Source organism: Cololabis saira, chromosome 12 (assembly GCF_033807715.1).
Source record: "Cololabis saira isolate AMF1-May2022 chromosome 12, fColSai1.1, whole genome shotgun sequence".
Taxonomy (NCBI): Eukaryota; Metazoa; Chordata; class Actinopteri; order Beloniformes; family Belonidae; genus Cololabis; species Cololabis saira.
This window is the reverse complement of record NC_084598.1, coordinates 32904266-32932252: the sequence shown is the minus strand read 5'-3', so window position 1 is coordinate 32932252 and position 27987 is coordinate 32904266. Positions and strand designations below refer to the sequence as shown.

At 39.9% G+C, this 27987-nt stretch overlaps 1 protein-coding gene across 4 annotated transcripts; it reads left to right on the top strand.

The window, feature by feature from the left end:
- Positions 1-432: 432 nt before the first annotated feature.
- plekhm2 (pleckstrin homology domain containing, family M (with RUN domain) member 2) lies at positions 433-26982 on the top strand. 4 transcript variants are annotated; one of them, XM_061736663.1, is made up of 20 exons: positions 433-867; positions 5404-5510; positions 6065-6174; positions 6283-6382; positions 6518-6605; positions 7897-8071; positions 10073-10129; positions 12841-13024; positions 13890-14672; positions 14757-14826; positions 15235-15325; positions 16132-16196; positions 18437-18525; positions 18874-19006; positions 19686-19876; positions 20755-20820; positions 20938-21097; positions 21329-21508; positions 22920-23036; positions 23138-26982. In XM_061736663.1, exons 1-20 carry the CDS (start codon positions 808-810, stop codon positions 23273-23275), a joined length of 2964 nt encoding a protein of 987 aa, XP_061592647.1. In that variant the 5' UTR covers positions 433-807; the 3' UTR covers positions 23276-26982. The 4 variants fall into 4 exon arrangements, with proteins under 4 accessions (XP_061592647.1, XP_061592645.1, XP_061592648.1 ...); XM_061736661.1 differs by having other exon boundaries at positions 12748-13024; XM_061736664.1 differs by lacking the exon at positions 10073-10129.
- The last annotated feature ends 1005 nt before the right edge of the window (positions 26983-27987 follow it).

Genomic DNA, 27987 nt, shown 5'->3' with positions numbered 1-27987 from the left:
ACAGAAAATCACAATATTCTAATTTTCTGAGACAGTCCTGTATGAGTGATGAGAGTTCATCAGAGCAACAGCTTGGGGGAAGAAACTGTCTCTGGAGGTTTGGAGGTTTTGGAGGTTTAGGCGTTTTTTCCAAATACTATAATTTGTTAAAACAAGAAGCTATTATTTATTCCCGAATTAAAGTGTTGGGTAGGAATATGACAAACCTTAATATTCATGAGTTTTTGTACAACCATGAGCACAAAAACGCCCTAAATTGCGAGACTTTTCACCGCCTCTCAAGGCTGATTTATGGTTCCGCGTTACACCAACGCAGACCTACGCCGTACCCTACGGCGTAAGTTCTGCGTCGATTTAACGCGGGACCATAAATCAGCCTTTCAGTCCTGGAAGTGCTTGAGGTCTGCCGGTGACGTCACCCCGTGACGTCGGAGCTCCGCTGACACTGAGCAGATGTAGCCGCTTTAGCATCCGCTGCAGTGATCAATTAACAAGCTAAACACGCCAAAGAAGAAAAAAACGACAATTGCCAGCGGTAACACTAAAGTATGACCAACAAAACCGGCTTGAATGTCACACCCGCCGACCTCCCGAGAGTTGTGTTAGGAAACTATAGTGTTTCTGGCTGGTAAAACAGCTGTTTGGCATGCTGCTCGCTGCAGACGAACACCATGGTTTTGATTTAACGGTGTTAAAGTTTTTGGAGTCCGCAGCCGACAACCCGGAGCTTTTCTACGCCGGTTTGTGAGTTGTGATGGTGGGCTGAGCTAGCCTGCTAGTCCTAGCCTCGAGTCAGCTGACTGAGTGATGGATCAACTCAAAGTGAAGGATCGCATCCTGGAAAACATCTCCCTCTCCGTCAAGAAGGTAAGACCCCCCACAGGACCGGTCACCTGGACACTTTCTCACAATGGCCAGTGGTTGTAGGCATCTACTGTCTAAAGAAAGGTCCAACTTTTATGACCTGGAAGGGCCTTGCCCTTGCTGATATAACAACTGCTGCCTATGAGGTCTTTGTTTACCTCTGTATTAATAATGCTCAAGCTTTCAGGCAGGACTTCATACTTTGTTTCTGTGTCTACAGTGAACGATAGTACTGGTCTCTGTCCTCACACTGCGGCGGCATGCCTTGTTGTAAAACACATTCCTCAGTCAAAATCCGCAGTGTGATCCTCAGCCAGAAGTAGGGCTGTTCGATTTTGCCCAAAAATAAAATCTCGATTTTTTTTCTCTCAAAATCCAATTTTCGATTACGATTACGATTATTTTGTGAATTGACAAAAGGCAAAGAAATGATTTCAAATATGCTGTTTTTTTATTGAACATTTGCCCCATTGGGCTTTAAGTGCAAACTTTGCTCTTATTAAACCAAAAATGAATGAATAAAGTGCAAAGCTCTGTAAAATAAGTTGAAAAAAAGTTTTAAAAAATATAATAAAATATAAAGTTTTATCTCTGAAAAAAAAATCAGCAAATCAGCACTTGCAAACATACAGTAAGTTATATTTCCAATTAAATAAAACAAGACATTTTCTAATTAAACTAAACTGGGTCTTTGCATGCTAAATAATAATGCAACCCATGAAGGAGGTAGAGGTGTGTAATGTCAGTCATTACATTTGCTATTCACATTTGCAAGTTTTTTGCAAGGAACACGAGCCGGTCTACCGCATCTGGCTTGAGGGATGCCCGGTGGCATGTTACAACGCCCCCTCCTACACTAAAGAGCCTCTCCGATGGGGCACTTCTCGCAGGTATTGAGAGGTATTTCCATCAATCATTAATATGGTATCAATCATTAATATGTGTGCAGACAAGGTGTAAAAAAAAAAAAAAAAAAAAAGTGAAAAATCGATTTTACGAGTTTCACGTTTTAACATCGTTCTAATTACATAATCGCGATTACGATTTAAAATCGATTAATCGAACAGCCCTAGCCAGAAGGTTATCATTACTCCTAATTTCAGAATTAAAAATAGTTGCCTAGGATGAGTATCTGCTGGTAATTTCATTGCATCTTCTTCAGAATCAGAATCAGAATCAGAATTGGTTTTATTGGCCAAGTTTGAACATGACAGACAGGGAATTTGACTCCAGTTATTTTCGCTCACTGTACAGTAAATAGACAAATGACAGCTCTTATTAACATATATACAATTAAAAAAACATTTTCACATTTTGAAATGGTTATTGTGGTAATAAGATGCACTGAAAATGACAACCGTTCCCTTGTTTTTGATAAGACTTTAATGTGTTTTCAAAAAAATGTTGGAGTCCTCAATAAAATATTCACATTCCACCCAGGAGTCCTAGTGCTGGTTGTTGTTGTTGTTGTTGTTAAGACACATATGTGGCTATAATTCCACAGTATAGTAAAATGTTATATTAATATATAAATATTTACACCAAAGGAATTTATTTTTATATATTGTTTGAAACCTAAACACCACGGTTGAATTGGTTTGATATTGGATATTATGAATTCAACACCCATAAAACTTGTGATACATACCACTGACTTTGGTCAAACCACTTGTGATGTGTTCATGGTCATCTAGACTATATATCACAAAACAGTAATTATTAAAAAATCATATAAAAAAAATCATATATATGGGCTGATTTTTAATGAGGTTTAATTAATTCAACACCCATAAAACTTGTGATACATAACACCGATTGTTTTATGGGTGTTGAATTCATTAAACCTCATTAAATCATCCCATTATTAACATATTAACATATATACAATTACAAAAATTGAAAGGTGCAGCAGTATGAGGTAGACATGTTTATTGAAAGGTGCATTGTTACAGCATATGATTGTGGTTTATTGTATTATTATAATTATTATTGCACAGTGATTGATTACTCTGAGACTCTATGAGTGATGAGAGTTCATCAGAGCAACAGCTTGGGGGAAGAAACTGTTTGTGTCTGGAGGTTTTGGCGTACAAAACCCTTCTTCACCCTTTTCTGCCTGTACGTTTTTTTGCACTCACTTTTCAAAACCATGTTAACATCTGTAGTTATTTCTCAGGTCTGTCCATTTGTCCCATGATTCAGAGATTTCATTAGAAAGCTTTTATTTTTGTGAAACATGAGCTCTCTCTTTTTTCTTTCTTCCTTGCTGCTATTTAGGCTTATTCTGACCTGTTAAGTATTAAAACATTTTTAAACATAAACTTTTGACATGATGTAGTTATTAAGAAAATTGATGTCCAGATACAGGTACATTTGGTCCTAATTTCCATAGAGCTTAATCAAGTATTATGACTCAATATGCCAACCAGCTCTTTGTACAGGCATCCACTTTGATCACTGCAATGTCCTCTGGCCTACCAGCTTGTTCTATAAAAAGATTTGTATCACTGGCGCTGGTCTTCAATCAAACCTAAAATCCTGAAATCAACATATTACACCTCTGTTCACCAACTTGCACTGGTGGCTGAATCAAACACGAGTTGCTGGCACTCGCTAGGGCTGTTCGATTAATCGATTTTAAATCGTAATCACGATTATGTAATTAGAACGATGTTAAAACGTGAAAATCGTAAAATCGATTTTTCACTTTTTTTTTTTTTTTTTTAATTAATTTATTTATTTATTTATTTTTTTTACCTTGTCTGCACACATATTAATGATTGATACCATATTAATGATTGATGGAAATACCTCTCAATACCTGCGACAAGTGCCCCATCGGAGAGGCTCTTTAGTGTAGGAGGGGGCGTTGGAACATGCCACCGGTAGTTCCTTGCAAAAAAACTTGCAAATGTGAATAGCAAATGTAATGACTGACATTACACACCTCTACCTCCTTCATGGGTTGCATTATTATTTAGCATGCAAAGACCCAGTTTAGTTTAATTAGAAAATGTCTTGTTTTATTTAATTGGAAATATAACTTACTGTATGTTTGCAAGTGCTGATTTGCTGATTTTTTTTTTTTCAGAGATAAAACTTTATATTTTATTATATTTTTTAAAACTTTTTTTCCAACTTATTTTACAGAGTTTTGCACTTTATTCATTCATTTTTGGTTTAATAAGAGCAAAGTTTGCACTTAAAGCCCAATGGGGCAAATGTTCAATAAAAAAACAGCATATTTGAAATCATTTCTTTGCCTTTTGTCAATTCACAAAATAATCGTAATCGTAATTGAAAATCGGATTTTGAGAGAAAAAAATCGAGATTTTATTTTTGGGCAAAATCGCACAGCCTTAGCACTCGCATAAGAAGCTTATCCAGAGTCTGCAACTGCGTATTTGAAGTAAACTTAAAGGCTTACACCCCTTCCTTGGGCACTCATCAGAAGAAGATCGGCTGGCGTTGCCTTCTCGTCACACAGGGCGATCTCCTTTTGAGATTACCTTCTTCTCAGACTTATTAACCTATATCCGAATGGTATCTTAACTGCAGTTACTCTGCCATGCTAACTGTGGCTTGTAAGTTGCTTTGGATAATAGCATTTGGTAAATGTAATGTATTATGATATAGACCCAAAATACAATCTCCACGTATGTGGTTTTAAGAGTTTCCACAACTTTCTGACCGCCTATTTTGCTTGTTTCCTTTAGTCATGGCAGCATAAGTGTGATGAAAAAGGTTTATGAACTGTTGTCCCTCAAGTCTCTAACTAAGTGTGCAGTGTTTACCTCAGGCAAACATTGTTACTTGGTCATGTGAAAATAGTTACAGGATATAAATGGTCTCTCTGTGAGACAAAACCTCAAAGCGGTCCCAACTTACACTTTTATTATTCATGTCTCTTTTAGTGCTGTATGAGGATCTTAAGGGCACATTTGATCCTCAACGTCACCTGAACATCGTAGAAATTGTAGCTTTGTTCGTACACACCGTCTCCATTTATGGTGTTCAGAAATACCCGCAGAACCAGTGACCGAATTAGGATTAAAAAGCACAAAATGTCCCTTGTATCTTTCCTAGTAATACTCTTTCAGGTCTTTCCTACTGTCAGGATCAATGTATTCTTGTGTTATTTGTTTTGCTTTCAGTCTTCTTTCTAAATGTCAGCAGAATATTCCTGGACTTCCTGGAATGAGGACATTACTTAATTTAATTGTGTTATTAAGACATTTCTTCACTTTGGGAATGACTTGGTTGTTTTTTTTAATGTACTGTATTTTGAACTCTTAGATAACCGTGTTGGCGGTCTGTTGTAGACTGTTGTAATCCAGTATGCCTACAGTCAGGGTTCTGACCAGCACAAGCTACAGGATCGCTACAGATGGCCCATTCTTCAAATTCAATAAATTCCATGTCATCAGTGAAAAGAAATGCATTATATGCCTCTTCTGCATGCGCACTGAAAGCCTGTAACTCTCTTTGAAGGCAGTTAAACTATTTAACGAGGTTCTGAGAAACAATGTCTCTTTCCAGTTGCAGAGTTATTTTGCAGCCTGTGAGGATGAAACTCCAGCTATCCGAAATCACGATCGGGTCCTACAGCGTCTCTGCGAACATCTTGACCATGCCCTACTCTATGGGTAAGAGATTTACTGAAAGAAACGTGTACATAGGTGCATCGGGAAAATTGCTGGAATAAAGCATGTACTGTATATGTATTTATATTTTTGCATATGTGGGACGTCAAAGTGAAAACTGATTCCATAAGCGATTGTCTGCTCTGATCTGTTGAAAATGTGCGCAAAGTCTGTCTGGTGCTCGACTGACATGATAATAATAATTATAATATAATATATATATATATATATATATATATATATATATATATATATAAAATAATAGTAATGATAATAATAATAATAATAAAAGTAATAATATTGGTAGTAGTAGTAATAATAGTCATAATATTATTAATAAAAAGTATTTATTTCTAAAACACTTTTTATACCTTTTTACCCCCCAGTCAAAGACAAGAATGGCAAAAAGAATCCAGTGACTTTTCAAATAAAAAATTGATTGAGCCCAGTTAACATTAATATAAATATTTGTGCACTCGATGACACCTCTGTGATTGTTGTTGTGGCCCGTTAGTTCCTGTTTAGGCTTCATCCATCAGGTTTTATTTCTGTTTCAGGCTGCAGGACATCTCATCTGGCTACTGGGTCTTGGTCCTCCACTTCACCAGGAGGGAGGCGGTCCGACAGATCGATGAGCTTCAGCACATAGCAACAAACCTTGGCCGAAGTGAGATATCTTTATTGCGTCCTCAAAGAGGCTTCATCTGAAATAAAGCACCATTCATTATTCAGTGGGTTATATATGCTAGAAAGCTCTCTTCTCTGTTCCTCGTAGGCCGGGCGTGGTTGTACCTGGCACTGAGTGAGAGCTCTTTAGAGAGCTATCTGCGCCTCTTCCAGGAGAATCGAGCATTATTGCAAAAGTATTATTTCAAGTAAGACATTTTTTTAAATTGTTTTTATAGTTGAAAGATATATGCAACATATTCAGTTATTTTTTTCTTTTTGAATCACTATTTCCACTATTGCTTTTTATTTATAGTAATTGTCCCTGTATCCTTCCCTGTTAGGAATGCTTTGGTCTGCAGTCATGACCACCTCACACTCTTTCTCACACTGGTGTCGGGTCTGGAGTTCATCCGCTTCGATCTTGAGCTGGTCAGTATAAACTTCATTACATTAAAGCAGCACATTGTAACTTTCAGCTTTTGTTGAGTTTGGCGGCTCCTTTGGACAAAATCGGTAGTGCTTTACCAGAAAGAACACTACATTTCCCATGAGCACCAGCACGTACTGCCGGAAAGATCCTGTCCCCATCGCGTGCATTTGTTTTGATAGCGAATGAAGACGGGACGGGCTTTCAAAACTACTTTTCTGTTTCACCTAGTGAACAGACGGAACGCAAAAGAAAGATGTTAAACTGCTGGAAAGGTACTGGAATTTACCGAGATACCTTAAACAAGGGAGCCAGGGAGCGGTATATGGAGAAAATAATGATTATTAACGGTTTGGATCCATATGAAATCCCTATCAAAGAGTGGAGCTCCGATAAGGACTTACTGCCGCAGTTCTGCACAACCCGCCTCTTCACTTACCTTGTTTAGGAGTGTTTGGCAGCTGCTTTGGTAAATGTTTGACTCGCCATGTGTTTCAATGAATTTGTATAATAGTACAACATACAGTACATGTTTTGTATTACTCTTACTTTTCTTTTCTTATTTTTTACCGCTATATTATGCTGAAGAGGCTCTGAGGCATGAGCAATATTTTTGTTTTTCTCGTGAAATAATTTTTTTCCTCTGCAGCTACAAATAGTTATTTTTTCCTCAACAAACTAGTTTTATCTGAAGATTGGGGTTAATCGCACCGCAGGGAGCTGGCCAGCAACTGCGTTTAGCTGGAGAAGTGGGGAATAAAACCTGTGTGAATGATCCAACTGTGGAAGGTTATTTTTGGTCGTTACAGCCGCGATCCAACCGAGCCGACGACTCTTTGTTATATCAGATACTTGGCCTCCGTGGTTCTGCCTCCAAGCAGGAAAGCGGTGAAAAGTTAAACCATTAGCGATCTTTTCCCCACGTCTGTTTTGTGGAGCTGCTGCAGCCACAACACAGCAACGGGTTACCAGCTTCTGCTGAGCTCTGCGCTCCACGCCCCGCCCATTTTCGTCTCGACTACGAATCCGGAAGGAAGGGGAAGTGACGTATGCCGTAAAGCAGTCAAAGCCATAAAAATGTGTAGTTTTTTAGTGTGGCAGGGTTCCTACCATGCACCTCAAAGTTACATAGTGCCAGTGAAGGCGATACAGACCCCTCAGATCATGACAGAGGTGTCATTAAACCTGTTGGATGGTGGAAAAGTTACATAGTGCTGCTTTAAGAAAAGAATTCCAGCTTGTAAACGATAGCAGCGCATGTATAGCATCTTACTTTTGGTCTTGCTGGTTTAGGATGTCCCCTATTTGGACGTGGCCCCGTACATGCCTGAATACTACAAACCTCAGAACCTCCTGGACTTTGAGGAAAGGCTGCCCAGTTCAGACAGCCTGTCGCTGCACTCCTTCACCTCACTCACCTCCACCAACCTGGAGTGGGATGACAGCGCCATAGCTCCCTCCAGTGAAGGTAAGACTATTGTTATCTAATGATTTAGTTCATAACTCAGTCTATTTTTCCACCCACTTCACTTTATCAGAATACAATATACTATCCATAAGATTTTACAGTCATCTGGATAGGGGTGGGGAAAAAAATCGATATTTCAATATATTGTTGTGCTCTCTGTTTCAATAAATAATCGATATACTGTCGGCTAATATCGATATTTTATTACAACACACATAATGGTTTACGCGGTTGTCACCGCACTATTGTTCAAGCTCTGCCCCGCCCGCCCCCGCTGCCCTCGTGAACAAAACAAACATATCAAAGCGGCCGCCTGAGAAACCAGCTCAGAAAATACAGAACCACGGGTTACTTCGTACAGACAGCGGGCTGAGCAGCACTGTTAATGCTGGAAGTTACTGGTGTTTAAGCTGCCATGTGCGTTAATGTCCGCTCACACAGACAACCAGCTGCGTTAAGAAACGGACCCCGCTCCGCTCGCGCTCCACGTGAGGAGAGCGGCTCGCGTTACACCAACGCAGAGCCTACGCCGTAGGGTACGCGGCGACGCTTACAGTACGGTGCGTGTCGCCGCGTACCTTACGGCGTAAATCTGCGTTGGTGTAACGCGGAACCATAAATCAGCCTTTACACACGACACGGACACACTCAGACACACGCCCACCCGTGCAAAACCAGTGTTCAGTGCTTTGGATATTTCAGCTTAAATTTCAAAATGTTATATTAGTTCAATGAAGTTCATATTATTTATATTTATTATAGCTTGTTTGGTTTCTTCTGTTATCGGATACAGTTTGTCATGATAAGTGAAAAATGCCTGATGCTTCATGGCAATATGTGTATGGTGACAGAATAAATTAGACAGGCTAAAAGGATATTGGAAAAGAAGGCATATTGAAAAGCCTATTTGAGTTATTTCGTAGTTATTTCACAATAATTATTTGTGAAAGTATTATTTCACTAGTTATTTTACAGTCATATAATTCAGGCAACAGCGCAAACATTTTCTTTAATAACACTAATCCACATCAATATTGGATCAAATCGAATCAAATGGTGATAATCGATAGATTATTATTTGAATAGATACCCAGCCCTAGGAGGCAGTGAGGTACTGTGCAAAATTAAGTTGCTTACTGACTTTTCAGTATTAGAAACAAAGCAGTGCACTGTCTTGGTTTATATAAAACATGTTATTAATGTTCATGCACTTTAATTTGTCCAGCTGTTCAGTGTTTACATTTACAAGCCTAGGAGACAGTGAGGAAATATACAAATGCACTTTCTTGTATGAAGTTTTAGCATTGAATAAATGCATAACTACAGACGTTTTCCTTTTTATAGGTATTTTTTCTTTTTCAGTCCCATATATCGTGATATATCGCTCTTACCGATATATCAATATATCGATATATCGAATATCGAAAATATCGTGATATTATCGATATCCTGGGCCACATATCGCCAAAGTATTTTCCATTTAAAAGTGACTCATACAATATCTAATTTCACTTGAATATTTGACCGTGTCCTGACATTACTGTAACCTGGATATTTATCATTATGTTTTATTCTTCTAATGACTGAATTACAAACACAATTTAGAATGTTTTATGTTTGGTTTTGAGATTTAATCAACACTGACTGCAAATGCAAGAACAGAAATGTGTGATGTCAACCAAATGGAATGGGTGAGGTAGTTGAGCCAGTTCTTTCAAAGTCTCGTGACTCGTGCTTACACTGCTTTTATCAGAAGGATCCCTTAGAGACTTGTGACTCAAAATACTGTCATTGGGGTAATTGCAGCACAAAGTCGATGCTTTCGTCATCAACCCTCACAAAGTGCATTGTTTCAGTTCCCTTTTCTCTATTTCTCCCTCATTGGTTCTGTTATTTTTTATACCACATATCATGTTGTTTTATGTTTTCTGTACCATTGACTCAGTCTCCTCTCTCCTCTTACCCCTTGCTAATGTTGAATGTTATCCCTCCTTTTTTTAGATTATGATTTTGGTGACATCTTCCCTGTGTTGCCATTGACAAGTGCAGACTGGGAAGGTGGGACATTGGTCAAGCCTCCCCTCCCTGCCCCTCCATCCCATGTTCTCTCTTTTCCACATTTCTGGCATGACCATCCCACAGTTTCTTCTGAATGCATGATGGGTACTGTACTGTAAAAACAGCTAACTGCTGGAAAATGCTTTATCCGAAGGTATAAAAACAAGCTTTAATCAAAGGAACATGGGTAGAAGTGCCTCAGTGTTTGGGGGTTCATGGATGATGAGCATTTGGATCTGAGTTTTGTTGCTGATGACTTGGTATAAAAAAAGACTTGTTCCGATACCAATTTTGTTAAAATAATATAAGTGAATCTAGATCAGGGAGTATTTACGTTACTTGTATGCACCATTCAATACCTTTTAAATTTTAAACATGGTATCAATAGCCTTTCTTTTTTTTTCTCCTTCATTGTTGGTCTGAGCACCAGCACAGGAAGTAGTTGCAATATTGCCTTGCAGCTTCCTGTTTTTAATCCTGAGGTGGAGAAGCAGTGGCACGTGGTTTGAGTAGGCTATCTAAGATTAGTTAATTCAATTCTAGGCTGGAAAATCCCACCAGCAAAGATCAAATATACTCATTAAGCAAGGCTGCAGTTTCCACCAGTGGCATAAATGTTGATAATAGTGAATAATAATGACATCTGCAACCCTCTTGAGCATTTAGGGTGACCAGCCCCTGCTGGTTGTTGAAAATGCTGGATTTCACTGGTTAATTGAACATCTGTAGTCATGGTACCGTTTTCCCAGGTCAGAAACTGTTCTCTCCAAACGGTGGAAGAGTGAGTGTATGTCAAAAGAATTTCAGGGAATCAGCTTTATGATGGACATTTTAATCACCAGTGAATGCAAAAGTCAAAATATAAATAACTTTTTATTTGACATACATTTGGCTGTACTTGAAATTGTTTGTTTATTTATTAAAGATATATTCTTTATTTGATAACTAAATAAATTAACTGTTAAGTTGTACATTTAAAAGAAGAAAAATGTAAAAAAAATCAATGGTGTTGAATTAATACTTGTCATCGACCATTAACCAAAGCTCAGGTATCAGAATCGCTATTGGAAAAAGAAAAATGGTATCGGAACATCTCTGATTGAATACATTTGAAGTATTTTTCCTCTGTCATCAGGAATATAGTCTTTTTTTAAAGTTTTATTTGATGAACCAATAATTAGAAATACATTAGTTTATTGTGAAAGTTGAATATTAATAGAGAGTCATCCAATAATAAAACACCCTTTGCCTTTGTAGTCAAAGGTGACGGCATATATGCATCATACTGTTGGTTTTAATCTGAACGAGCAAATGTGTAAACGTAAAAACGAAGACTTGTCATACACTTGTAAGCTTGGCTCATGTGGGAGGTGTTGGGTTTGCTTGTTGGGCGGGTTGTCGGTCTTGTCCGTCATGTTCTGCATGTGTTACTTATCAGGAGAATGACCCAAATGCTCACTCTGCCTTATAATTTGCCAGAGCAATATATAAACGCCTGAAGCAGCTGGTACTCACCTCTTCAGCTTCTGTTTTTGTTCTACCGTGTATCTGTATGTGCAGCCAAATGTCATGTAGTCTCCTCTTCCTGCACTGGCCTAGGTTCAGCTTAACTCAGTTACTGATCAACGGTATTTTTAGTTCATTTAAACTGATTGTAGAAGGCGGATTTCCTTGTGTGTATAGTAATCTGCTTTTCACAGGAAATTCATGCTTGTTCTAGTTCAGTTGATTTTGTTGTAAAAAGTGTAGTGCTTGTCATTTCCAGAACATTGCAGTAGCATGTTAAAGTCAAGCAGCTGTTTTTAACAATCAGAAACAATCAAAAAGCCATTACACCCCGCTCACACAGGAACGCTGCAGCAGCACTTTGATAGTTTTTCTGATGTGCTTTCGTCACACCGATTAACAACCAATCCAAGTTATTCCCGCTTGATACACAAGTAAGTCGGATATTTGAAACAATCCTGGCCCCATGAATGATTTAATTGGCATGTGCTAGCTGTGCGACGCAAAGGAACCGACGGTTCAGTTCTGCAGTGGTTGATGGAAAGCAACGCTGGCAACGCTGGCAACGCTGGCAACGCTTCTAACGCATACGTGTGAGCAGGGTGTAACCAATAGTGCATAGTGCCCTTGATTAATTACAGCAAACACAGATTTGTAGTTTAAAATAACCCAGTTTTACAGGTTTCTGTAGTAACGCTTGACCTAGGCCTGTGCTGGGCCTCTGCAACGAGAGCTGCTGCCTGTCTATCTACTTGATGTCTAACTTACCTTGTTTTTTGCCTTTTTGACGATGCCAAAGCACTATAAAGACTGCTGCAGCTTCTAACATTGACTGTGCTATGCTATAAGGGAGTACACAGTGTTTTGCTGGCTTATCTGGTTGATCAGTTCTTAATTTTTTATATAAAAAAAAAAAAACACACATACTTGCACACATTCAGAAATAACTCACTCTGAATTACTTCTTAAGACAAAATTATTATTATTTTTTTTTCTGGTCAACCTTAATAGTTAAAGAAATAACTGTGTATTCCCTTGGCTCCATAGAGGTGAACATGTATAACTGCATCTTTAGCATTAAACCGGTATCTTTGTATTACTTTTTGTGGTAGAGGGTGACTTGACTGATCAGGCCAGCTGCCCACGGTCCAGTGGCTCTGATCCCCAGACAGTCATCAGTGACACTGTCGTCCCTTCTGGCACAGCGAAGGGAAAGGTGGCTGCTCACCTTTCTCCACACAGCCCGACATCCAGATACAACCCGTTCAATGAGGATTCAGACACAAATACCTCTGCAAACGTCACGCCGGTTCATGTGGCCAACCACCACGCTTTCACCGCTACGGGAGACGAGACGGAGATCAGCAGCAACGAGCTTGAGGTCATCAGGTACTGCAGCCTCCAAATCCGGCGTGAAGGATGATATCACCTTTTTTTTTTTTTTTTTTTTTTTTTTTTTAATATATATGTTTTTATTGGCAGATTGTTTCCACAATACAGAGCAAAACAGATGAACATACCCTTTTTTTTTTCCTCCCTCTCCCCATTCCTCCCCCCCCACAGTTATCATCATTCATTTTCCTTTGGGAATAGCAAAAGAATAAAAATAAAAAATAAAATAAATAATAATAATAAAACATTTAAAAAAAAATAATAAAAAGATAGTAATATAGTGATATAACAAAAAAGTAATAGTAGGGCAATGAATGTAAACTTAAATAAGAAAATAAAATGAAAATGAAATGGGTTATCTAGAGATTAATAATTATTTCTTAGATCAACAATTATCAATTCCAGTAATAGTCACAAGTTATACTAGTAAACACTTGAATCGGAATGTTGTCATATATCACCCCCAGAGTTATATACCAATGTATCAGTTGTTGGGCTTTTACTATTTTTAGGGATAGAAAAACAACAAACAACAAAAAACAAAGACAACAGCTCAGTCCTTTGGAAGTACTCTCAAATTTTCAAAATAAGTAATAAATGGTTGCCAGCTCGAGAAGAACCTTTCTAATGGACCTCTAATTGTAAACTTTATTTTTTCCAATTTTAAGAAATCCATAATATCTTTGAGCCATAAGGCAATAGAAGGAGGCTTTGGGGATTTCCACCCCAACAATATTCTACGTCTTGCTATCAGTGTGGTAAATGCTACCATTCTAGACTTTTTTACGGTCAAAAGTCCAAAATCCGGTAAGGATGATATCATCTTTGACTGGAAGCCTTTGCTAACTGTCTCTTGTTCCAGGATGGCCAAACGAAGGAAACCAGCCAAAAAGCGACGCGGGAAGGGATCCACAGAGTCCATCAGGAGTGCCTTCAACTCGGTCTCTTCTGAACACATGGAACTGGACAATGCCGCCCTCACCGGGGAGGATGTTGATTCAGCAAACTCCACGCTGGTGCAGCTGGACAGCGACGGGGAGCTGAGCAGAAGCAGGATTGGATCAGAGGTTGTGGAGGAGGGAGATGAGGTCGGAGTAGAGGATCTCCTCCGGATCCCGGAGATGACGGACACCTCCATGGACAGCGTTGGCCAACCCCTCCGGGACGTCATGAATCGGCTCAACGGGGCCTGGGAGCACCCGGAGGAGGAAGAGAAAAGCACTGTCGGCTGTGACGGGAGTTCGGAGCCTCCTGAACAGCAGCCCTTTCGGGAGGATTCAGGAGGAAAGCCGCCCGACCCGGCCCCAGGAGAGACAGCTGGTCCCGGTCGGGCCCAGAGCTCCAGCGTCCTGCAGACCTCGCCTACGGCTGCAGAGCTATGCTCCGTTACCCCCAACAGTCCAGACTCTGCTGACACGAGTGGTGGCCACAATGACTCTACAGAGCAGAGCCAACCACAGGCTCTTTCAGGTGGCACTGAAAATGAAGGAGAGGGAGAAGCACCAGCGGGACAGAGACCCGTCGTGAAGCAGGAGGGGAACACGGGGGAGACACGGACACAAACCTTCACGCATGAGGAAACAAAACCACCGCTACAAGAAGAGAAGCTCAGTCCATTTGAAATTTCTCATCCGGCAGAGTTTAAGTAAGGAACCTAAAAAAAGAAAAAGCTTTTTTGTTGTAGTGTTGTTCATTATGCATCTAATGTTCTCAACCGTTCGTGTTTCAGGGTGGACAACAATCACCTGCTTCTACTAATGATTCATGTATTCAGAGAAAACGAGGAGCAGCTCTTTAAGGTGAAACTAGAGAAAAGCATTTAAGAGGAAGTGTATGTGAATGTATGCATGTGTGGGCTCATGGTTTTTTACTTAATGGGGCAATTATGTATGAAATACTAAATGACAGAAATAAAGCAGTATGTTGTTGGTTTCAGAATGATCAAGCTTCTACACGTTTGGAGAAGTGGTTTATAGACTCAGTAGACATGTTGTAAGGTAGTTTTAAAGTAGTGCCTTTTGTATTCAGTCACTTTTTCCACAACGGTTTTGCAAATGAAACATTAGATTTATAATGTGTTAAAAACATGTTTAAAATCTTCTCTTTAAAAATCATGGAGGACAAGTAGATAATCAAATATAATACTATCATTAAAGAGGGTTTAGTTGGATACAAGAATATATGGATGCTTTCATCTCTGTTCTCAGATGGTGCGGATGAGTACGGGTCACATGGAGGGAGACCTGCAGCCCCTTTATCTGCTGCTCACGGACTGTTACATTTACTTGCTAAGAAAGGGTGAGTGGGTTAAAAACCGTTACTGGCGGCTTGGTTTGGTAATTAATGGTGCAACTTTACGCCGTTTGTTATGAAAATGTAGTGGGGACATGTTGGATGTTACAATATATTTCTTAGATGTGGTTACTTAAAGGGGACCTATTATGAAAAACACATTTTTTCTAGCTTTAACATATAGAAAGTGGTCTCCCCTCAGCCTGCCAACTCAGAGAAGGAGGAAAGCAACCAAATTCTGCAGTGTCTGTACAGCCACCCGGATGAGCCGTCCAGTGTGATGTGGCTTCTACGAGCCGTTCAGATTCTGCTCCCGTCGTTGCGTAACGACGGGCAGGATTTACATCGGTTGGCCTCCGATGCGTGAAAACACGCCCACAACTAACTCCACCGGCCAGAGCTTCCGCCATTTTTTTGTAGCGGTGTATCGCGTCATTCAGGCAGCCAATCAGCACAGTGCCTCATTATCATAGCCTCCCCGCCCACTCAGAATCCCACATAGATAATGAAGTTAGAGAATGGGATGCTAAAGACATGGCTCAGAGGCTGAATTTCTAATTTATTTAGCAAAAACAATCAAAAGCTTGTTTTTAAGACATTCAAGGCCTGTTTAAAATAGGTATTAGATGTCATAATAGGTCCCCTTTAATGTTTGAAAGTTAATACTGTCTACCTGTTGGAGAAGATCTAAGAGTTTTTAAGTGTAAAACATTTTGGTGCATCATGTGTTTATTATATCAGAGCTCTAGAAAGATAGAAAACATACATAAAGATAAACTCCTGCCTGTTGTACCTTGTGTGTTCCTGTGCAGGTGCAGCAGAGAAGCCCTACACAGTAGAAGATGCTGTTTCCTACAACGAGCTGGACTATCTTTCTGTACGTTAAACAAGGCAGTGTTGTGTTTTTCTACACATGGCTCTGTTTTTACTAATATTTTCCCAATTATATAAAGGATCCAATCGAGTTTCTTGGTGTTTCAGGAACCATTTTTATGAGGTGGTAATGTTTAGGTGCTTTCCCATTAGTGGGGGGTTCCAGGTAGCTTTTCAGGGGCGGGGTCACTGACACGTGTCCCCGTTACCAGGAACACACCCGTGAAACAAGCCTTCAGGAACCGTTACAGGGCGAAGAAATGTTCCTGTAGTGGGGATATGTTCTCAGTACATGAACATTGACATAGAGCAGGGGTATTCAACTAAAACTTTAAGAGGTCCAGTTAGAGAAAATTTACTCAAGCGAAGGTCCAGAACATCATTTTTTATATATATATATATATATATATATATATATATATATATATATATATATATATATATATATATATACACATACACATATAATACAGGACTGTCTCAGAAAATTAGAATATTGTGATAAAGTTATTTTATTTTCTGTAATGCAATTTAAAAAAAAAAAAAAAAAAAAAAAAAACTAAAATGTCATACATTCTGGATTCATTACAAATCAACTGAACTATTGCAAGCCTTTTATTATTTTAATATAGCTGATTATGGCTTACAGTTTAAGATTAAGATTCCCAGAATATTCTAATTTTTTGAGATAGGATATTTGAGTTTTCTTAAGCTGTAAGCCATGATCAGCAATAATAAAATAATAAAAGGCTTGCAATATTTCAGTTGATTTGTAATGAATACAGAATGTATGACATTTTTGTTTTTGTAATTGCATTACAGAAAATCACAATATTCTAATTTTCTGAGACAGTCCTGTATATTCAAGTAGCCTCATAGTTGTATCAACATCTGAATCTGTTAAATTAAACAAAGTTAAATTCAAAAATACTTTCACTTAACATTGAAGTATAAATGTACATTGAACTACACATATATATTTTTCTCTTATTAGGTTAAAGAAGGACTGCAATAAAAAATAAAATAGCTTTTGAAAAATAAAATGAAACCTACCAGCAGCTTGAATTTCCCTTTTTCTATGTTAACTGTCTCAACACATTTTCATAATAAATGAATATAAACACATCTTAACTATCGAACAGTTTTACAGTTTCTCTTTCTTCCCCTCTTATAATCTTATGCCCCCACTTTCTGTTATTCAGTGAGAGAAAGTAAGAGAAAATCTAGAATCCCTCAGTAATGTATTGATTATAGGTCTGGGTCCGGTCCTGGTCCGCCTGTTAGTCCTCTGACCTAGAGGAACAACCTGGCGGGGGGTCTCTGCTGATTGGGGGTTTTCTAAATCACATTCAGCCCTCTTATGGGGGGTTCTTTTAGGCCCCGTTTACACGAAGCAAAAACTGAGGCGTTTTCATGCGTTTTGGCCGTTCGTTTACACGAAAACGCAGCTCAAAGCCCCCAAAAACGATCATTTCTGAAAACTCCGGCCAAAGTGGAGATTTTCAAAAACTCAGTTTTCACGTTTGCGTCTAAACAGAGGAAAACGGAGGAAAACAGAGGAAAACGGAGATTTAAGCTTCAGAACGTCACATTATGCACCAGAAACTCACCAGCGTCATGTGTGCGACCTGTATTTTCTTGTATTTTACCTGTTTTATATTCTAAAGTCACACTTAAAAGTAACTCCACTTCTCTGTCACTCCAAACGAAAGACTCGTTCCGTCTTGGAAGTAAAGCCTGAATTATGGTCCCGCGTTAAATCGACGCAGAGCCTACGTCATAGGGTACGCGGCGATGCGCGCCGTACGGTGTGCGTCGCCGCGTACCCTACGCCGTAGGCTCTGCGTTGGTGTTACGCAGAACCATAAATCAGCCTTAACTGGAAGTTACACGTGTCATTTGTTGATGTTTTTTCCAGGATTCTGATTGGCTGGCATGACGTTAACAGCGTTTTCATGCGAGTCCGTGTAAACGAGGATATCTTTGAAAACGTAGAGGGGAAAATATCCGTTTTTGTAAATACCCGGCTACGTGTAAACGTGGCCTTAATCTCAATTGCTACAGACAACAGACTAATGAAGACATGCCGGCTGAAGGGGCTCAGCCCTGTTAGAGGTTTCCCGTCTGCCTGGTTTTACCCCCGCTAGTGGAAACTCACCTTTTGTTGTAATGTGTTGGCCACTAAACTTCCTGATTGATATATTTTGTGTCTCATAAATTAGCGATAATACTTCTTTGCCATAGGTGGGCCTTGACCAGCAGACGGTGACGCTGGTTTGCACCAACAGGCGGAGAAAGTTCTTGTTGGATACAGCTGACGTCTCACTGACTTTGTGAGTTTATCCTTGTGTTTGTCTCCTGTTTTTTATACGTTTGACTCCTTATTTGATCCGACACATCCAAGATTGATCCTGTTTTTTATCTGTTATTATTGTGTCTTTGGGAAAATGTCTTTGTCCAAAGAGGCAGCAAGTCTGTTCGGCCTATAATCTGTTGTATTAAGAGTCAAGAATCAATTTTTCTGCTTAGATCTTCAAGTTGTACCTAGTGGTAGGATCATCTGGTAAATGCATTCAGGCCCAGTCTGCTTATTTGGCTGTACTGACTTCCTATCATCCATTCAACAAGCCAATGATTGTCTCTCCCATGCCATCCAATCTATTTCCCCTTTTAATTTTCAGATGGTTCCTGTCTGTTCTCAAATCAGCCATGGTTCAGGGCTGCCGTGAGCCGCCCTACCCCTCCGTTCTGACAGACGCCACCATGGAAAAGTTGGCTCTCAACAAGTTTGTCTCCCAGGAGTCTCAGTGTGAGGTAGAGTGATGCTCAAAATCCGTTTTAGTACAAATCTGGTTTCCGAGAGAAATACACTAAACATCAGAAACTCAGTAAACAGCGAGACTAAAATTGCTTTTTATTTATTAAACTTTATTATAATCTGTTCATAATACAGCCTTACACTGCTCTACAAACCCAGCACATTTAAAAAGTTGAGCACTAATGCTCCGTTTGTGGTGTAAAAGCTCTGTGGTCTCATGTTTGAGCTAAAAAGGTGTCCATAGATGACCGGGTGGTGCATTGTGGGTGTTCAAGAAGCACATAAACACGACAAATGAAAGTAACAGAAGACAAAGGACCTCTGTTTTCAATCACGCTTTATTAACAAAGCATAGCTTGTCTCGAGTGATACAAACAATCAAGATAAAAAAACATATGTCACAACGTGAAGTCATGTGTCCGATTCTTTAGAGTCACTCACTTTAGAGTCATACAAGCAAACAAGGTTACCTGCTGGCGAGTTTTAGCCTAAGATTATCTGGAAATGAGACAGCACACTGTTGTTGTTGCACAAAAGTACCGTAGTCTATGCAGTCAAAGTAAATGAGCTCTCCTTTTAACTAATGTTAACTTTACTGTGAAAGTATTTAGCATCTTTACCTGATTTTTAAATAAATTATTAACTCGTTGATTGCATGTTTCTTTACTTTTATAGGTTTCTGAAGTATCCATAGAGCTCTATTCATTGATTCACTGGGAGGATCCTCTGGACATGACTTTGTCTCCCCGGCGGCAAACGCCCCCCTCCGGAGGTTCCTCCAGCATGAAAGAAGGAACTCTGCAGTACATGTCTGGAACCACGTACCTGGGCAAAGAGCTGTGGAAGAGCTGCTACGTCGTTCTCAGGTACGGGCAGGCTGTGCCCATCAGGGTTATAATAGTTTTGAATTTTTCATTTTAGTTTAGTTTTATTTCGTTTTGACTTTTTCTCCTTCAATTCAGTTAGTTTTAACTTGTTTTTAGTGTGGGTTTGCTAGTTTTTATTCGTTTTTATATTTTCAAAAATGCTTAGTTTTAGTTTAGTTTTTATTAGTTTTAGATTTAGTTTTAGTTTTGACGTCACGGGCCGTGAGGCGTTAAGGTGCCGTAGCTGCCAGTTGGAGATAAACGGCCAGAGCGGAATAAATTTATCATACCAAGAGGCTTATATTGACAGGGACGAAAACGGAGGAAATTATATCTATAATTTCAGTTCGTTTTAGTTAGTTTTCTAAAAACGCAATATAGTTTCAGTTAGTTATCGTTTTTGTCTTTTAATTTTCGTTTTTATTTAGTTCAGTTAACGAAATTGTTTTTTCAATTTTAGTTTTCGTTATTTCGTTCGTTTTCGTGAACGATAATAACTCTGGTGCCCGTCAGTACCCTGTCACTACCCCGTCAGCACCCCTCTCAGCTGCTAGAAGTGACGTTTCTCCGTCAGCTTTCTTTACAAACACATTGCATGTCACTTCCTATGTAATAATTGCATTATTACAGGACAACAATCATGTGTTATTTATTACATCAGTAGCAGCACAGGAACTTGCAGTTACAAAAGAACTCTTATAGAATATTAATTGAATTTTGTCCACATTGTAAACGGTAACTGAGGTTACCTTTTGAGAAAGCAAAGAGGAATGAAGTGCAATGGATTAGCTAACATCTCCTAAAACAAGAGGCCAAGAGAGAGGGCACATACATACATATTTCTTTTGTTTGGCTTAATGTATTTTGTCTTCACGCAGTAATGGGATTCTGTACCTGTATTCAGAGAGGACAGATGTGACACCTCTGCTGTCTGTCACCATGGGGTAAGCTTTAGCTTCTGGCTGTTGAGATTGTTACTGTGGAAAAAGGAAAGCGTGCAGAGAGAAAATAATCTTTTAACTGTGACGCCTTCAACTTCTCTGTGTCTCCTTTCCCCACAGAGGAGAGCACTGTGGAGGCTGTCGACGCTCAAACAGCACCGAGCGTCCACACGCCTTCCAGGTGATCCTGACGGAGCGCCCCCCTCTGGTGCTCAGCGCCAGCAATGAGCAGGACATGGCCGACTGGATGCAGCTGCTCTGCCAGTCCGTCTCCAAGGGGGTACGTAGAGAGATGGAGAATATTTTCTTTTTCAATTAGTCATCTTACTCTTTTAATGACTTTATAGAAGTTTTTCTAGCTGCTAAACTACATTAGTTGGTGAATCGTTGTCAGGAAGAACATAAAGGGTTTTGCTTCATAACGTAATAAATGTATAATATCATCATGATTAAGTGTTGGTGTTGTTCATTTAGACAACATATAATGAAGCTGTGATCACCTTCCCTTCAGGTCATCCCCCAGGGCGTTGCCCCCACCCCGTGTATCCCATGTTGCCTGGTGGTGACGGACAGAAAGCTGCTCACCTGCCATCAGGACTGCCAGACCAGCTTTTTCCGTTCGTTGGGAAGCGCTGACATCTCTGACGTTATCTGTGTCGGTGTGGAGCCCAACAAAGAGTACTGTGTCATTGTGAGTATCTGTCTAGCTGCTCCTGCTCGTGCATCGGGAAAATAAAATGTAAGGTTATTAACTACAGTGGATAAGGGTATGTCACACTTCGGATTTATATTGTTTACTTGTCAATAGCTCTCCAGCTACGGAAGAGTATTAGGGCCATGGAGTAGAACAAATATTTGAGAGGGGAAGATTTTTTTTCATTGTGCACTTCAAGAAAAAAGTCGAAATGTCGAGATTAATGTTGAAATACAATTTCAAGAATAAAGTCAAAATTTTGTGAATAAAGAAATGTAGCCTTTTTTCTCAACATTTCGACTTTATTCACGAAATTTTGACTTTTTTCTCAACTTTTTGACTTTTTTCTTGACATTTTGACTTTTTTCTCGAAATTGTATTTCAACATTAATCTCGACATTTCAACTTTTTTCTCGACATTTCGACTTTTTTCTCGAAGTGCACAATAAAAAAAAATCTTCCTTTCTCAAATATTTTTTTTCCTACCCGGCCCTAATACTCTTCCGTACTCCAGCAGGCTTTTGTGTGTGTGTTTTTTTTTTTTAGTTTTTTTTTTAATCTTTTATAAATTCTACTGCAGTTATTAAGTGTCCACACACAAACCAACAACAATCCACTTTAATGTTTGAATAAGCTCCTCCCTTGGTCCTCCTGTTATTAATTAACTTTCCTCCTCCCTAGGAAAGTTCACCAATAATGTTTTTTATGACCTGAAGCTAGAAGTGTCTGTTTTTCTCATCAAAGAAACTGTCAGTGCTTGAAATGTTAAAAGGTACTACCAGAATGTTTTTTCCACTCATTTATGTTTTAATAAAAAGCCTGAAGAGGGAGGAAAGTCTTCGTTACTGACACAAATTCCATGTTATCCAATTTCAGGATTTCATTTCAGGTGTGTTTTGTCCCTTATTTTTTTAGCAACGGTTGCTACGATTAAGATATATAACCGTGAACTTTCTTTAGCAACAGTTGTTTTCAACATGGCGGATTAATATCTAACTTCTTCCAGACGCAAAATCTATTTGTTGAACATAACTCAGCAGGAGGGAGAAAATGTGACCATTCAGACAGACCTCTAAAAAACCTCAAATTGATCCCCACCCACTGCTACTCCAGTAATCATGATCGCTGATGTCATGATGTGTTTTTCAATTTATGAATCACTTGCGATCTGCAGAGAAGTTCCTTCCCCAACGCAAGCAACCAATAGTTTTGTGATTTCATTGTCACTCAGATCTCCTGTAATTTCTTTTTTCCTAATGCGTCATGTTCCTGAGTTCCTGCGTGCCCTGGTGAATTGCAGGGATCTTCTTGTGTGATACTCTTATTTATAGCATTCATCGTAAGGATTATTTGTGTGTTTTGATCATCTAATGCAAGTCCTCAGACCGGCTTTTTCCTTCTGATTTAGGAATTCGCAGAAGATCGGGCCCAGTTCCTCCCTCCATGGGTGTTGTACTTCAGCGGGAGTGAGGAGAGGGATCGACTGCTACAGGGATTAGACCACGCATGGAGAGCCATTTTCCAGGTCAGACCATAAACTCCTCCAGAACGGCACATAGAAAATGTTTTATCCAAATCTACTTTCACTGTGGTGGCACAACCCTCACTTATATCCTCACTGCACAGGTTGACCTTCCCCATAAAGACATGTCTGATCCGTTGGTGCAGAAGCGCTGCAGCGAGGCTCTGGAGCTGATGAAGAGCGCCTGGCAGAGAGCCGACAGTCTCGCTCGGGGAAGAGCCCGGCGAGAGCCGTGGTGTTGACTGACACACACACACACACACACACACACACACACACACACACACACACACACACATGGATGTACACGGTTATCCATGGGTGGAGCCACTGAGACATAGGAACAATTCAACAACCTGACAGCATGGCATGTCAGAGAGATTTTCAGGTGTAAACGTTTACACCAGCACAAACCAGATTTGATTAGCCGGTTAGGTCTGGAGAGCAGCTTGTGAAAGCCCCAGATTCAGGAGTGTTTTTATCAGAGAAACGTCCCGCTGAATTTGCAAATGCATGCATAGAAGGAAGCACTGTCCTCCAGGAGTGCAGTGGTCTATTTAGTCTGAACACGGCGGAGCATTAATGCTTCGTTAGAGATCCTTCTGAAATTAGCCATACTGTATGTAGAGAAAATGTGCTGAATCATTGAGCTTTGTTGTCACATCATGCTAGCCTTCCAACTTTGCCTGAGCTGCCTCATTTACATCACAGAAGAAGCTTAGTGGGGGGGGGGGCAAAAATCAGTAATGAGAGGCTTTGTGACAATGGACATTCTCAGTTTATGCGGATGCTTCTTATTGTATACATGTGGATACGTCCACACACCTTCTGTGTGAAGATCGTCACTTTGCACCGACTACAAAAACAACTTTACACAACGTTCGGAGTAACTTAGCCCTGGTCCAAATGTAGTACAACAGCATAGGTTTTGTTGCGTAATCGCTGATGATTGTGTTTGTGTCTGATATTCAGATTTGTTAGTTTTTTTTTCCTTTTTTCTCCGAGCACATACCTCTACACTGAATTATTCTTATATTCACATACTACAGTAGCCTGGAAGAGTGAGGATCTGGGGTTCGTCTGGACGTTTTACACATGCACTCCAGATAACATACTAATGTCTGTAATGTCCTTCTGAAATCTCACTCTCCATTTAACTATCCTCTCAAAACATATGTACATCAGGAAGTGCATCGAAGAGAAGGCTTTTCTCTCCACTTTTTGGAGACAAACACAGGTTTCCATGCAGAATTGCACCTTTTTTAAGTATCTTTTTTAATAATATCTGTGGCTTTGATTTAAAAGGCATTTTTTTATTGCCTTCCAGAAAGAGGGGGGTAGTTGTTACCAGGTTCTGATACTCTGTGGAACAGAACTGCACATTTGCATTCATCCGATGTTTGCTTCCACTCAGCTGGTTTTTATTTCTACTTTGCTTTTTGTTTTAATCAACTCCTCTAGTTTAGAGCATTCAGTTCTGCATTAATCACCGATAAGCTTTCTAGGACCTCGTATAAGGATCATTAACTTATCTCACCAGTTTAGAGCCCATCATGTCATCCAGTATTAAAGTCTGGAAGGGAATGAGAATTACAAGACGTTACACTACGCCTCTTTAGGCACTGTTTACACCTGGTATTAAATTCAGAACTCAAGTGGACTGCCGTAAAGTACACGTATAAATGCATACTCGAGGCATTTCGAGGAAAACCGGTCACTTTAACCACAATAGGAAGTGGTCTGGTGTGGTCAGAACCTTTTAGCAGTGTAAACTCAACGTTTCCTGGACCACGTACATAACTGTCTGCTGTGCAGGCAGAAGGATTTCCTCGTTCACTCGTCAGTGCCGTCATGTTAGAGTGGAGTGACAACAGACAACCAGCACTCAACCGCATCGTCATGGACTTGTTTCAGTTGGCGTTAGTTCTTCTAATTCCTGACGTGGTGCATGTCTGCTTCCATCTGTCTAAGTTCTTTAGTTTTATTTACAGTTTTTCTGTAAAATACTGCTGGACAAGTTAATCAAAAATCACCAGAGCTCAGAGGTTATGTGGTGTTCTGCTTTGTTGCCTCAGGTAAAACCAACAAAAAAACAGAAGTCATGTACCGGTTTCTTTGAAAATGCAGTAAAATCTGATTATAGGATGCTACTCGAGATGCATGTTGATGCCAGGTGTGGTCCGACCGGTTTCAAGCTGTCTGCATTCAGATAGGGTTTTAAAAGCAGGTGTAAGCAGGACCTTAGTAGGATTATAGTTCGATATTATCAATATATGCTAAGCAATCTGTCATACATTTATTGATTGGCTTGTTTAAGGGCTGTCATGATCTAAAACTTGAGGATTTTTAGAAAAACTCAAACTATCTATTCAAATATATACATTTCCAGGCTCTGAAGGAAAATACTCTTTAAATAATTTTAATGTTCATTTGAAATGACCCTCTTTGTCTTGATATTTAATAATACTTTTAAAAATGTAAACTCGTTTATGTCATCAAATTGCTGTTGCATCATTTTCATTAAAGCACATATATGTTGTAACAAGTCATAATCAGTTCAAATATAAGTGTAAGGGTTTCCTTTGCAATGACAATGTGGCCTTTTTTCGAGATGGAATCTTTTTTTTTTTAACAATGTGAAGTATTATTTTTACCTTTTTATAAGATGCCTTACACTGTACTATTTGATTGACTGCATTGTTTTGGTTTTACAGTACACTCTTAGTACTGACGCCTCCCCACCAGATGCTGCATTTGAGGCAATATAAGGGGCAGCAGAAGTGTGTTTTTATTTTATTTTACCAAAACTCAGTTGTTGAATATGCACTGCTACGAAATGCCAACCAGCCCCTATAAAAGCCAGTCTGTTGAGACGACTGACTAGTGTGTTGCACACAACGGTACGAGCATATCGGTGCAAAAAAAGGAAAAAAATAAATAAATGCAGTTAGGCCACTGTTGTCCCCGTTTGAAAACTCATAATGACTACTCGATGCCACAGAGCATTCCAGTTTCACAGATTCAGAGTGACTGAGGCGGTAGTAAAAGTGCTGTGTTGTACATCAGATCTCCTCGTTTCTTTTATTACTCCTCAAAGCAGAGCAGAGAGGAAACAACAAAGTCCTGCCTTGAAAGTGCTACATGTCAGTTAGTATTAATCAGTGCTTTGAGCCTTTTTAAGTGCCACTTGGTCTCACTCGTCTCTCGCTATCTTACAAAGAAATCTAATCTCAGGTGGAAAAATGTAAAACAGAAAAAAGAAACCTTAAGACTCACAACACTTGTTCTTGCTTTTTGTTCTGTTACAGCAGTTTGTTGTAATGCAGTGTCATCGAAATTATCTTTTTATCTTTTTATGTTTTTGGTTGTGGTCGTAGTGCTCACTACAGCATTATAGTTTCATCGCACATACAGGGAGCGCTGCCAAACGGTGGCAACAGCTGGGAAAGGTTTATTTAATGATTCGGTGGGTTCCAAAACACATTATGTTGTAGAAATCTTCTGATCTATGAGACATAAAGGATGTTTGAATTTGGGAGAGTTCCTTTGCAATCATTGAACTTGACTTGAAAGGTTTGTTGGATTACCAACGAAATGTTCTGTTTAGTGTTGTGGCCTGTGAATTGTATATAAAGAGAGTAAAAAGTGTGTTGGAGCAGTGTTTTAAGTGTGGGACATTGCTGGCCAATGATGGAAGACATCTCTAAAGTGATACCTTGAAAAGCTTTCTGATTTCGTTCCTACATGTGTACTGCATGTACTATTTGTATTATACTATCAGTTTTTTTGAGATGTAAATAAAGCACTAATCAAGAATAACAGGCTCTAAATTCCACATTAAGACGTGCATGTCCTGAAAGTTTTTCTACTGTTCTTAGTGGCAATGAATGTACAAATAAAGCTTTTGTAAGATGGACTGCGTAAATTAATAAACTGAAATACAACTTTGGCTCATGTGGTGAATAATATTTTTTAAAGTTGTTCCTTTAGTAGCTGTTTCTTTTTCTTCTTTCTTTTTTTTTTTTTAAATCAACTGCATTGTGTGTGTGCATGTGCGTGTGTGTGTGTACTGTATATACATACACTCTATCACACTTTGCAAAAGGTTAAACGGCTGCCTGATCACTTATAGCTCTATTTGTTAATATCAGAATTTTGGTGACATCCACTGCCAATCCAGGAAGCAAGAACACGCGTCAAGCACTGGAAATCTGCAACAAAAACCACAAACGAAACACAAAACCGACACGGAGCCGACCAAAACACGAGCAGCAATTGACCCAAATCTTGAGATCCGATCACACTCTAAACTAAGCTACCGCGATTAACTAACCCCAAAAACTACAGAGCAAGCGTGCAGGTGAACAAGCCAGTGTGTACTGTATGTCTATGTGTGTGTGTGCGTGCGTTTATGTATATGATCGTGTGTGTGTGTTTGTCTGTGTGTGTGTGTGTGTGTGTGTGTGTGTGTGTGTGTGTGTGTGTGTGTTAATCCTATCAAAGCTCCACCTGAAGTGTATCTATAGTGTGGGGGGGGGAGGCAACTCCGCCACCTGCGAGACCAGAGGCCGACAAGGAAGAACCCAGAACCCAGGCCACCAGCAACCCCACAGAGGGCGAGAAGAGGGCAGGCCCCCCTCCCAGCGGCAGCCGAGGAGACCCGCGTGCGGGGCCCCCACGACACGGAAAGAAGCAGCCAGGGATCCGGCGGCAGCGGACCGTGACCCAGGCAATCCCCGGCCACCCGGTCCGGGCCGGACACGTGGTCAGGAGGCCCTCACCCTCCAGGCCAACAACCCCCACCCGGCAGGGGCCAGCCTGCCCGGAGAGACGGAGCCACCCCGGCCGCCGACGCGGGCAAGTGCACCCACAAAAGTGGCCCTCCAGGACCAGAGGGGCGCCCCGCCGCGGAGGCAGCGGGTGGGACCAGAAACGGGCCCGGAGAGAGGGAACC